At 42.7% G+C, this 13,623-nt stretch overlaps 1 protein-coding gene across 1 annotated transcript in view; it reads right to left on the reverse strand.

Annotated features, from left to right (window-relative positions):
• Positions 1 to 13,390, reverse strand: part of ADAMTS20 (ADAM metallopeptidase with thrombospondin type 1 motif 20) — a 209,463-nt gene extending 196,073 nt beyond the window's left edge. The window contains exons 1-2 of the mRNA XM_022572419.3: positions 13,200 to 13,390; positions 12,258 to 12,619 (exon numbers count right to left, since the gene is read on the reverse strand). Of these exons, the coding sequence (XP_022428127.2) occupies positions 12,258 to 12,619; positions 13,200 to 13,290 (453 nt within the window). The 5' untranslated portion in view covers positions 13,291 to 13,390. The remainder of the gene's footprint in view (positions 1 to 12,257; positions 12,620 to 13,199) is intronic.
• Between the last annotated feature and the right edge of the window lie 233 nt (positions 13,391 to 13,623).

Genomic DNA, 13,623 nt, shown 5'->3' on the forward strand with positions numbered 1-13,623 from the left:
CACTGTTCCCAATTCCCACCCTTCACCTCATATTCCTGCCACCGCCACCTGCCTGGTGGACTCCATCTCATCGTTCAAGTCTCAGCTTCAAATAGCAGCTACCCAGAAAGTTTTTCCTTTACCAGCTAACTAGGTAACCACATCCCTACCCCTAATCCTGACAATGTATTACTTTTTTAGAGTTTACTACTGTTTGACTTCTTCAGAGCACTTACAATGCTGTATTTATATATTCGTTTGCTATTTATAACTGTTCTCCCTCATTAGACAGGCTTCATACAGGAAGAGACCTAGCCCTGAATTTACACTGCCTTATACAGTACCTGACACACAGCCAGCGTGGTATACAATAAATATCTGTTAAACCAAGAAAGAGATTGTTTCCTACTTTTTGTAAACTCAGCTTATGTTGAGCAGAGAAGTAGGACAAATCTGGACACGCAAGCTGGAGCTAGAATATGAACTCTTGAATGTAGGGATGTTATAATAAAAAGAGTCCATAAGCAGGTGAGAAAAAAAATTGCATTTTTATTACCATGAACCTATAACTGAAAGTTAGAATTTTCTTCAACTGTGAATGTAGGCAACAAATCCCAGTGATGTTGCCAGTGGAGAGCAGATATTTTCATCACATGAAGATGTTTGAGATCTCAAAATATTGTTTATGCTCAACAACTCTGTTATTAGATCTTATTTAATGTGATAATAGGTAAAATTTTACATAACTACTTTTAATATCCTGATAACTGTATTTCAATAAAATTGGTTTATTTTGTCATTTATCTTAGGCACTTGAAAACATTCTGAGAAGGGCTCCATTGGTGAATTATCAACAGGGGAGGAGGAAGGAGAGTCAAAGCGATAACTTCAGAAGATTAAATAATATCTTTGTGCAGCTGCTAAGACAGCAAGGGATGAAACAGAAAGAACTTGCACCCACTGGTAGTCAAGAGAGTGGAAAGAATCCCTCAAATGGTCAGCTCTGATCAATAAATCTCTTTCTCTAGTTTGGTGAGGCTAAATCATCGAGGGTAGGCATTTATCATAATTTCAATAACTAACTTGGATCTATACAGCAGACATCATTCATATACACTTATAATTTATTTCCACCTAATAACTGAGGTAAGTTATTATTATCCCCATGTTCCTGAGATGAATGAGGAACAGTGAGGTTAAGTACCTTGTCCAAGTCTTACACCTAGTAAGTGACAGGACCAAGATGTGAACCCAGTTAGGCTGGCTCCACAGTTCGTGCCTTAACACAATGCACTGTGCTAGTGATCATACACCAATTCTGATAAACCCTACAGGACAGCTGAAAAATACTTAATGAGTAGGCAGAGTTCTAGGGGCTAGAGATACAGAGGTGAGCATGACGAAATCCCTGCCTTCAAAGAATTCATACTTACATGGGAAAAGACAGATAATAAAAATGTAATATGCCTGGTGGTAACAAGTACAATAAAGAAAATAAGGCAAGGAGACAGAGAATCCCAGAGGGTAGGGGGAGGCACTCTAGGCTGAGGCTAGAATAACGAGGGGGTAGCCATGGAAAACTCTGGGGGAACACTGCAAACAGAAGAGCGGTGACTGAAAGGCCCAATGACGGGGAAAAGCTTGGCAGGTTCAAGTGACAGAGAACAGTGAGGCTGAAACTTTGCCAACAAGGGGATACACAGCAGAAGCTCAACAGGTAGGGGCAGGCTGCACTTATTATGCTTGACACTGGAGAGCACTCATCACGCCTCCAAATACACAAATGTACATTTACCTACATGTAAAACTTGGCAAGTTTCCACTTAGAAAAGCATATTTCTGTGAAAAACCAATTCAGAAATGAATAACTAAATTATGGATGCTATGATAAGCACAGTTTTAGTGAATGAGGCTTCATTTTCATTTGTTAATTATCTTTAAATTATTTAGGGATAATAACTTTGAAATTGTTGCTTTAAATTCCATTGCAAAGAGCATATGTAAATCACTATTTTAACTGAATAGTCACTGCAAGCTGTTTAAATGATTAGGGCAATTATAGTCATAAATTCTTCTTTACATTCATAATTATTACCACATCAACTTCTCCTTAAAGGTACCAAAGCCTTTACTATTTTTACAGTTCCCAAACCTAAAACATTGCCTGAGACGTAGCAGGCACTCAACACATATCTGTAGAAATAAACATTTTTTTAAATAAATTTATCTATTTTATTTTTGGCTGTGTTGGGTCTTCGTTGCTTCGCGTAGGCTTTCTCTAGTTGCAGCGAGCAGGGGCTACTCTTCGTTGCGGTGCGCGGGCTTCTCATTGTGGTGGTTTCTCTTGTTGCGGAGCCCGGGTTCTAGGCACACGGGCTTCAGTAGTTGTGGCTCACGGGCTTAGCTGCTCCATGGCATGTGGGATCTTCCCGGACCAGGGCTCAAGCCCATGTCCCCTGCATTGGCAGGCAGATTCTTAACCACTGCGCCACCAGGGAAGCCCGAAATAAACATTTTTGTAACATGGTAAAGTACCTGATTTTCCCCCCGTATACCCTTTAGTAATCCTTTTTTTTTTCCTCTAATATTCTTAAGTTACAATAGTTTAGGGACTTGTCTGAGATATAGTTACATGATTTTGTTTTCTTTTAATGCTGAAAAGTAAAATGTGTAGGTGCTCTTGGTTACATAATGTGCTAGTGTATTAGGATTACACATTTTTAAAAGGCTTAAAAATTAAGGAAATTCCATCAGATATACTGAAATTCTAGTCTGTAAAATAGAAAAATTTATAAAGAATTCATCTATTTCTTAGATACTTTTCTAGTATACTATACTCTAGCATATTTCATTCATTCTACCAGTGCTTATTTCCCAAATATAACTACAAATCCCTTATTTTCAACACATACCAAAATTCCAGCTTTATTTGCTTTCCCAGAAAAAATAATTAACTATACTTAGAGGTAACAAAGACTACTTTTGAAACTTGAGTAAATGGACCCATGGGAAAAAATCACTTTCTACCTTTTTTAAAAAGCATGCTGAGCAGAAGAAATGTGATAGCATCCTGGTAAAAGATACAAATAGGAATGAGGCAGCTTGTTACTCATCCCAAAACTATTTTGAATAATGTCACACTTTCCCCAAACAATACTGTAAATATCTATACCTTGAAAACATTTTTTATATACCTTTTGGATCAAACTCTGACTATGGGGTACTTCTATGATAATGTTCCAATAAACCCACACATGGGTCCAACCTGCACTCCCATGTGAAAGATGAATATAGTTGTTTCGAGTCCATCAGCACTTCCTTTAGTCATGCTGGAACACTCTAGCCTGCTAATAATACTGCCTTTATAACTCAGAGGCCTTTTCTTCAACAAAACCTCATGCTTAAAAGAGTAATTTCAAGAAAAAATAATTTGTCCTCAAAGGGGTTTGCCCATATTTATCAATGAAGGACTTAAAAGCATTATGCTTCCAGCAATTTTTCTATAAGCCACCCCACTGCAGAGGACTTTCTCTTCAAAAAATAAAAATATTAGAGCTTTGCCTAAAGGCTCCTAAGGAAGCACTTATTTTTTTTTTTCAGCTTGGAAAGGAACCTCGTAAGGCATTGGAGGACTTAATAAAACAGGTGGTTCGTAGAATTATATTTAGATCATGCCATATTTTTAGCAACCTGCCTATCTGCGGAGGGGCACTGCCATTTGATTCATGAGAAATGCCAATCAAATTTCAACGTCTTTCTTTTGATGACTATTAAAAGTAGCATAACTAGTTTTCACTTGGGCAAAGGGTTCCCATTTACTTGAAGCAATGATCTTCCATTTGCCAAGGCAGCAAGTGATTATGCAACTGGTTCCAATTTACTCTCATAGGTCAAAATTTTTATGTTTAGAGAATTTTTATACAATAGTTTTTCCAAACTGTTCTTATTTCAGTATTTTGACATTCATTCATATATTTTTCCCTAAATACATGGCAAACACATGTATTATAGCCACCAATAATAATGTACTCTCAGATTTTATTAAAGGGTGAAAACAACAAGCACAAAATTTAAACCATTTGGACTCTTTTCCCAAATCATTTACAGTTATCACATAAGCACTGGCAGCTATAGAACTAGTTCAAAATAAAGGTACTATTAAACAAGGCAATTATTTACAGCCAATACTGAGAATTTATTTTAGTAACAGATTGCTCTCAACTATTAATAAAATTGGATTTTCATTTAAGGACTGAATCACTGGTAATTACTACCATGAAGACTAAAATGTTTAGTTTCTCAATCTTTAATCATATGTCATATTAGGATCAGTTTGATGCTATTTGTAATAAGAAAGCCTGAGTATGAGTCCTGGGTCTGCACTCATGGAATCTTGGGCAAGCCACTTCATATCTCAAACCTCAGTTCCATGACTTATAAAACAACACAAATAATTCTATCTACCTAACTTCCTTAGAAAGACAATGTGTGTTAAAATGATGTCAGTAACTGTTTTGAAAGTGAGTATAGTTTGATATAGGATGGAAAAGTCTCCACTAAAAACACAAATGTTACAGCTACCCTTTTTTACCCTAAGCAGAGGGTAAGTGTTATGTAATAAAAGGTCATGAAGGTTAACTCTGAGATTCATCTTTATTTTAGGGTACTCTGTTCAATGCAAAAGATATTTTCCCCTGACAGTTCCTCATTATAACACCACTGACCACACCTAGGAAATAGCGTATTATACATAAGCACACATTGAATGAATGAATCGATGATATGAAGAATATGTAATTGGCCGCAGAAGCCTAAAGCAGAAGATCCATTGCAAAGTTTTTGAAAAGAGAGTTTCTCTCCTCTAGTAGCATTCTTTATTCCCCATTCCACAGGGCAATTCCAGATCTCCAGTATAAATGTGAGAGGAAACATTGCTGATACTCACCTAAAAAGACACTGCTCTCTCACCACACCCCTACCCATGAGGATCAAGAAAATAAGACAGACTCTGGACTCATCTACCCGAGATTCGTGCAGCCAAATGATTCAGCTACATAAATAGTGTCCCAGCAACATCACTTACAAGGAGTGAATTCTGTAACATTTCTCTTTTTTGTAGGCACTGAGGTATGTTTGAGGTCACATGAACTCACTAAAAGTGGAGAGAACTGTCAAAGAAATGGCCACATTTCTTTGACCTGTGGGGTCCAGGTAGTGGTTCTTAGGACAGCCTCTGCCATCCTCTTACTAAAACATCTGCAGAGACATAAAGCCCAAAGTCATTATAACAATTAGAAATTTAAAGCAGTAAGAAATGATAAAGAACTACTCTGTAGGTATATAATGGAAAGATGTTCATGATATATTGTCAAAATGTTATGAAGCAATATTACTTAACAAAGATATATGTATACAACCTGGGCAGCTCTTTGTAGAGAAGATGGGACAAAGAAAAGAAGGCTCAGGATGGATCTGGAAAGATGAGTAGGAGTTTAAGGCAAAGGACATTCTAGACAAAAAGAAGAGTAAATATAAATTCAAACCACTATGAAGATTAAAGTAAACCTATGAGAGAATCAAACAAATGTTTCTAGAATAAGTATCTCTTTCTTGGCACCTCTCCTGTTATTAACTTTCCTGGTTAATGGCTACAGGGATCACTCAGTCATTTAAGTCAGAGTCATTAGAACCATTTTGGTTGTCTGCTCTTCTGGTCCAAAATTCTAATGGGTCTCCTACAAGGTGGCTTAACTTCAGCACTACTGACATTTTGATAATTCTTCATTGTAGGAGGGTATTCTGGGCATTGTTGGATGTTTAGCAACATCCCTGGCCTCTACCCACCCGATGCAAGTAGCTTCCCTTGCCCCCGGTACAGCTGTGACAACCGAGTGTCCCCAGACTCTGCCAAGTGTTCCCCGGGGGGACAAAACTGCCCCAGTTGAGAACCACTGGTCTCATAGTGCACCTTCCACAGGGACCCAACTCTTCTCGCCACTGCAACCACATTGCTTCCTGCGGCTCCCATTCCCTGCTCTTCCTTACTGCAGTGGTAATCTCCTCAGCACCTCGCTGCCTCCCCTGCTCCTTGCACCATGGTGCATAAGGGCAGACCCCTCCCAACACATCAAACTAACCCACCATCTACAGTCTAAGCCTTCACGCTTTCGCAGTACATTCCAGGCCTTAATCTGACTTCAACCTTACCTTTCACCCTCACCTCCTAATGCACCCTACTCTTCAGCTGCAGAGACCCACAAGAAGCCCTTGAATTTTCACATCCCCAAATGTTTATTCATCCCTCAAAGTCCAGCTGAGAAGCCTCCTCCAGCCCAGGTCTCATAACACTCTTCCTCCCTCCTTCCTCAAAGTTCGCCCAGCACTCCTTGTACGCCTCTGTTAACAGTATTTAACAGATTATTTTCATTGAGTGTGTGTACATGTGCCCGGGGTCACTATGTGGTGGCCCTGAGAATGCTGAGCATAATTGACCAAGGACCCCCACTCCAGGTTTTGAGATCCATCCGTGCGTGTGCCCCAGCCATATCTCCCATGCACCACTCCAGACAGTAACTGAGTGTGGCAAGGATATGAAGAGGAAACTCATTCTTAGGAGGCAAGGCACCGTTGTCCCAGGCAAATCTGGCTTGAGGGGTGCTTTGCTGAACCTTGCTTAGACTGCCCGGAAGCCTGGGATGCTTCTACCCAACATTTTCATCCTCTCTTCACCTGTTTCAGACTCCACTGCTCGCTCCTTTTTTCTAACGCAGACACTTCCCCTATTAAACTCTTTGCACATTTAATCCCACCTTACTATCTGCTTCGTGGAGGACCTAGGCTAACACGCGAATGTTAAAGGTAGAGGCATACGAAATTCTCCCTAGTGTTGCTTGAGTATTTGACTAAGTATAGGAATAACTAAAAGGGATCCTTATGGGTTTTCCAACAAAAAAATATGAATACAGAATGGCATGTGTAATGACCTGAGGCTATGTGACTTCTGAGCAAATAGGAAGTTTCAAAAATAAAGTTTTCTAAGAAGACAAAAACCGGTAAAGACACTGCTGATAGTTTCCATACATTTATTTCCTGTCTGAACATGGAGGTACTACAGCACCTAAATAATCAGTCATCAGAGGGCATTAGTGCCTGACATGCCACAGAATGGTTCACATGAGAAACTTCAAAAAAGTACACACAGCCACTGCTCCGTGAGAATACTGTATAAGCCAGATGCAATGTCTGGTTTTATGACATCTGGAAACTGTTTCTTTCAACCAAAAAGACTGCATTGATTCAAATCCCACGAAGAAACAGTGAAGCTAATTGTCTAGGCGGTCGGGTTAGTCCCTGAGGGCCTTTGGAAGAAGGGAACCCAACCAGGTAATGTAAGAGAGCTGGTAGAGCGACAGGGGTTGTTGGGAATAGCCTCTGTACAATTTACATATGCCATTCTGACAAGGATATGCCCCAAATATTACAACTTATGGATACTGACCTCTACTTTGGCAAGAGTGTATCAACATCATGAGAAAATAGATAATATGGCCATGAAAACAAAGTTTAGAGTTGAATCAAGAGATATTAACGCCTGATAACTATATATTCTGTGACTTTACCAATGAACTAAAAACAGAGTTTGATTAGCCATTATATTACATATAGGTAAATTTATGATTTGGCTCTATTTTCATATCTACTATAGATTTTAGAAATGTCAAAATAAATAATCAGAAATGTTTGAATTATGTGATAAATACTTACACTTAGAAGAAAGAAAAGTTACAGAGAAAGATTAGAAAAGCAAAAGTAGGGCTTCCCTGGTGGCGCAGTGGTTGAGAGGCCGCCTGCCGATGCAGGGGACACGGGTTCATGCCCCGGACCAGGAAGATCCCACATGGCGCGGAGCGGCTGGCCTGTGAGCCATGGCCGCTGAGCCTGCGCGTCTGGAGCCTGTGCTCCGCAACGGGAGAGGCCACAGCAGTGAGAGGCCTGCGTACCGCAAAAAAAAAAAAAAAAAAAGATATTTGGCATATAAAAATTTATATACTCGGGGCTTCCCTGCTGGCGCAGTGGTTGAGAGTCCGCCTGCCAATGCAGGGAACACGGGTTCGTGCCCCGGTCCGGGAAGATCCCACATGCCGCGGAGTGGCTGGGCCCGTGAGCCATGGCCGCTGAGCCTGCGCGTCCGGAGCCTGTGCTCCAAAACGCGAGAGGCCACAACAGTGAGAGGCCCGCGTATCGCAAAAAGAAAAAAAAGAAAGAAAGAAAAAAAAAAAGAAAAGCAAAAGTTATACCCACAGGAAACAAAGAAAATTTCTGGCAGACTCATAGCCCCTCTGGTTCTTGGGCCCAAAACACTTAAGAAAACTAAACAATACAAGTCATGGTTCAGTGGTTTAGTGAAAGAGAAAAACACGTAAATACTAAGACTTGTAGAAGTGGGGAAAAAAAGTAGCTGTGTAGAAATTAAAAGAAAACGTTAGTTTATATGTTTGAGGTTAATGCAACACTAGCAACTGAATGAAATCAATAAGTATGTTGTGATGTCAATTTTTTTAAATGGTTGTATGTACAGAGATATTTGGAAAGTAGTAACTTGGTTTGTATTCCCTTCCTTTAAAAGTCACATTCCTCAGTAGCCACCAGAGAAAGGAAAGGTAGATGCTACCTCAAATGGGAAGATGGAAGGGGAACAGCTCAAATGAATGAGATATGAGAGGGGAACTCAGTGGATTCCAGGAAGAAAAGAACGATGGAGGCAATGGATACGGCTGGGAAGATGTATGTGCACTGACTTCTCCACTGGGGGTTTAAGGCCCTGGAGGCAGAAGGCACGTTACATAGTTTAGGAGGACTGCCAAGAGAAGTGCTTTAGCATGCTATGTGGGACTCAAGGGACGGACCTCTACAAGCCCCGCCCCCCCACACACACATGCACTCACTGAAATAGAGGTGTGGCAGAGTTTGGCGAAGGGAGGGATCAAGTCCCCCTAGACTTTCATATGCCATGAAGGGTCTCAGAGCCTTAGAGGGGTCTGGAAGATTACCACTAGCATCAGCAAACCACCTTATGTGGAGAGAGCACTGCAGCAGGAGCTAAGTGACCCTGTGTTGAAGGCTGCACATGCAGCAGCCAGACAAGAAGCCAACTAGGTGTTGCATCCAGAACTCAGAGGGATACGCAGCAACAGAGAGCCCAGGTAGGAAAGAGTCAGTGAGCCCCAACTGAGCAAAGAAAAGCCACAAGTTCTCAGGCCCAGAATTCAGCGGCTGGTGCCAAAAAAATGCAAGGAGGCTGAGGCACAAAGGACATCGGAGGCTAGAGGAACTGGAGGACAGCATGATTTCCCCACCTTCCTCCCAAACAATACAGAGGCCTCAGAACACTTTACTGCCCTGTATGAGGTCAGTTTTCATCAATGGTCAACATTTGCTTGAATCCAGCCATGACAATGAACATTAGCAGAAAAAAAATGAGGAAGTCACACACTCATTCAATATATTCAGGAAAAGCATCTGATTAAGTACAACATCCATTCACGATTAAAAGCAAACTAAAAGCAAAGAGCAACTAGCAAAAGAGAACTTCAATAGGACTGGCTCTAAAAATCCTTCAGTAAATCTCAACTTTAGTGTTTAATGGACTGACAAAAATCAAAGCTGAATCATCACAGGCGCACACATGCAAAGTCACAAAGATGAGCTGGGAAGCAGTAGGAGCAGGGCTGGAAGTGAGCATTACTGACATCTTGGGCATTGTATCGAGGAGGATCTGCAAAAACTCAGCTGGTCCAGGTTGTGGGTAACACAACTTTATCTGGATCTAAAGATTAATCTGAGACTAAAAAACAGGAATCTGATATAATAATAAATGGACTCTAAAACCTACCAGAAGTTCCACCATTTGATGAAACTATTATTCTAAAGAGTGCTCAGGATAGAGTCAAGGTAGAAATTAAAAAAAATCATAAATATACAGCTAATACCCGTTATAGTGCTAATATCACAAGGGAGAAAAATCAAAGAAATGTCACTAATCTCATCAGTGATTTAGACTTATAATGGGTCCTGATCATACTTCTAAAAGATTTTTAGATCCTGATACCTCTAGTTATGTGCTGTATTACTGGAAACTTTCTATCTCTGCTGTGACTGATATCCTCAACACAGCCCTACACATACAGAGAAATGGAGATAAAGCTGAGTTACATAGGTATGAAAATATGTTTTTAGATGTTAAATCAAACTCTGATAATATCAGTAAGTCCACCAAAAGCAAAGTACATACATAAATCAAATTAATAATGCATGATAACTAAACAATTATATCCAAATTGACACAGTGACAGGAAAAGGATGAACTCCTGTTATGACTTTAAAACATTTCCAACTGTTTTTTGATTTCAAAAAGGAGATATTGAATAATAATTTGAACTACACAAAAATTATGAATCAACATGAGCAGAAACATCACTCCTAATAATGCTTCCCATCTGGAATTTTTTCCATGCCTTAAATACTAAATCAAGAAAACATACTGACCATGACAAATTTGTGGTAGTAAATCTAGAATTTTCTAGACAAACTAATCATTTTGAAAGGTTCTAGAAAAGAGAGTATTTTTCTTTCCTTTGATGTGTAGATGGCTGTGTAAATATTAGTGTGTTTCTGCCATTCTGATGTTGCATTTTACACTTATCTACAGCTGAAAACTGTCCAAGGCGTATATATATATATGTATACGTACATATATATATCAAGATAATAGCAGAAAAAAGAACAAAGAGGTGTTCCAAATCTACTTAGTAATGACCAATACTCACACCCAGGAAGACATCTTATACCAATTACCCTGAAAGGAAGTATTACATTTGGCCTAGAAAGAACTGTTATCAATTTTCTACTTCATCAAAGAGTAAACAATGTTGGTGTTCTGAAACTCATCTAAAATTTGCCCAACAAAAGCTAGAATACTTGGAAAGAATCCTGTAGCCAAATTCTTAGTTGTTTCTTCTTGAACACGTATGTATCAGAGGAGTTAATGATAAAGTGAGTTCATATATGTTTTAATGTAAGTGTTCTCAACCAGAGGTTCCATGAACTTGGATGAGAAAGACATCTTTATTTTCCCTAACCTCTGATACATAACATTTCCTTCAATTATGATTGTAGGTAAAACCACAGACATTGTGACTTTGTCAGCAATAAAATAATAGCTACTTCAACTCTAATGTAATGTAGTACAAAACTATCCGGATTGTTTATTCTCATTACCACTACAAAAGTATAGAAGTAAGTAGTCCCCTCCCCAACAGATATTATTTAACGCATTAATAAAGAAGGATGTATTATGACACCACAAATTCTAATACTTGTAACATTTGATTACTGTTAGTACTTAAAAGGAAGCCAATTAAATAACATGTATGCTATTTTACACATTTAAATTATGCTGAGAGGAGGCCCTGGGTTTCCCCTAGAATGCTGAAAAGTTGATGGCAAAAAAAAAAAAAAAACGTTTAGAACCTCTGTTTTAGAGGGAGATAAACAAATAAAACACATAGAACCCAATATTTTATTTCATTTCCTCTCTCCGCAATGAGGTTTTTACAAAATCCACATCTTTTACTCTTGTCACTCTAATGATCATTTCTCATTTGCTGGCACCAGATCTTTGTAGATGCTCTACATTTTTAAGTGCAGTGCATTTTAAACTGGCATATTCAACCTTTTCCCCATCTTGTACTTCACAGATTAATGGCCATCCCCATAGTAGCAAAAAAAAACAAAACAAAAAAACAAACAAAAACTCTTTGTTTTCAAACCTTTTCATTTATTCATTTTCTATTCATTCTATCATTCTTCATTCAAGGAATAAAAGTAACTTCAGAGGAGTCTGCCTTAATAGATGGTCCAGAATGGGTGTGTCTGAATGAAGGAGGCTGTTGTCCTGCTGGAAACCACACTTCCTGTGTAGCAGAAAGCCACTCCCCACCTCCCTGACTAGCTCAGCATCTGACACTCTTTCTCGCAGCTTTGCACAGAAGGGTCAGTTTTGCCCAGCAGGGAGAGACATGCTGATCCTCCAAACCCTTCTCCCCACTGCAAGAAAGGAGTGGCCTCTGGCTTGGGTTCATCTAGGTGTTAATCCCTCTGGTGGCCCACTCTGATCTCTTGGGTCAACCAACCGCCCATTCGGGAAAAGTCAATGCCCGGCTCCCTGAACAAGCAAGGATGGATCCCAAGAAAATGCCAAGGGACCCGAGCGCGCTTACCAAGCCTCCACAAAGGCTGAAGACGGCTGTGTGATCCTCCCGAGCATTGACCTGGCCGCGGTAGAAGCAGTGGCGCAGGTCTGGGGGCGCCGTGCGGCGCTCCTCAGCCCGGAGCGCAGGGGCTCCCAAGTGCACCTCGGTGTAACCGGCAGCCAGGAAGGCCGCGTCGGCGCTCAGGTTCAGCTGGAAGACCTGGCCGTAGGCGCGGATTCGGTAGTGGGTCCTGAACGGCGTGGGCTCCAGCGCCTCGGCGCTGCGCTTCCTCCGGCTGAAGTGGTGGCTCTTTGGGAACACTTCGCCGAACTCATTGACCCGCGCGGGGGTCACCACTTCGTAGGAGGCCAGTGTCCTCACCAAGGCTTCTGCAACCACAGCGAAAAGGCCGTTGAGCCTCTACCCGTTTCCAACTCCCCAGCGCCGAACTTCTTCAACCAAACGTCCCAGCCAGAGAGCCGAGGCCCCAGGTCCCCATACCCCCGGCGGGGCGCGACGAAAGAACACACGCTGGCGAGCGCGCGCGCACGCACACACACGTGCGCTCTGTGAGTGTGCCTGCCTGCTTTCCCACAACCCCGATTCGCTCCACCCTCCCCAAGCAGGGACCCTGACGCTCAGGGCCCTCAGCAGCACCTCCTTCTCGCGCCCCTCTTCGCCCCCCTGCCGCCGCCAACTCGTGCCCCGCGGGCGCCCGCGCCACCCTGCTCCACGCGTTCCCGCCGCGTGGTCCCCGGAGGGAAACGTGTGCCCCGCGCGCGATTCCTCGAAACACCGCGCAGCCGCAACCTCCGGGGATGCTTGGGGCTGACTGATCCCGGAGTCCCGAGAGTCCCGGCTGGGCCAGGGTCCCCCAGCGGGCAGAACCGCTCCCCCCGCCTCCGTCCGCCCGTCCCACTCGGGCACGCGCCCCACCACGCTGCTGAAGGCGCCCCGCGGTGACCTTACCCTGCCTGGGGTGGAAGTGAACTTCCCAAGACCTGGTGATGAAGAGCGACAGCTGGTAGAGCAGCCCCGTCAGCCACTTGGCCACCCGCATGGTTCCACCGGGGGGATCCCGACCGGGGAGGCCAACCAGAGACGCCTGCCGCCCCGCCGGCTTCCCCGCGCTCCGCTGCCTCTCCTCCCTCTCGCCTGCCGCTCTCCGCGCCGGCAGCCGCGGCGCCTCAGCAGCCTCCGGAGCAGCAGCCCCGGCCCCGGGCCGGCCCGTCGCGCCACACCGCCAGCCTCCGCTCGCTGAGCCACTGCTTCATCGCACTGCAGCCCCGCAGCCTCCGGCTCGCAGTCGGCAGCCTCGCTCCGCTTCCTGCGCCCGCACAGCCCTCAGAAGCCCTCTCCTTGCGTCCAGCCCAGCGCGAGGAAGCGACCCGAC

The sequence above is a fragment of the Delphinapterus leucas genome, chromosome 11, assembly GCF_059928025.1.
Source record: "Delphinapterus leucas isolate spDelLeu-1000000601 "Yukka" chromosome 11, BTC_Dleu_Yukka2, whole genome shotgun sequence".
In the NCBI taxonomy this organism is placed as follows: domain Eukaryota; kingdom Metazoa; phylum Chordata; class Mammalia; order Artiodactyla; family Monodontidae; genus Delphinapterus; species Delphinapterus leucas.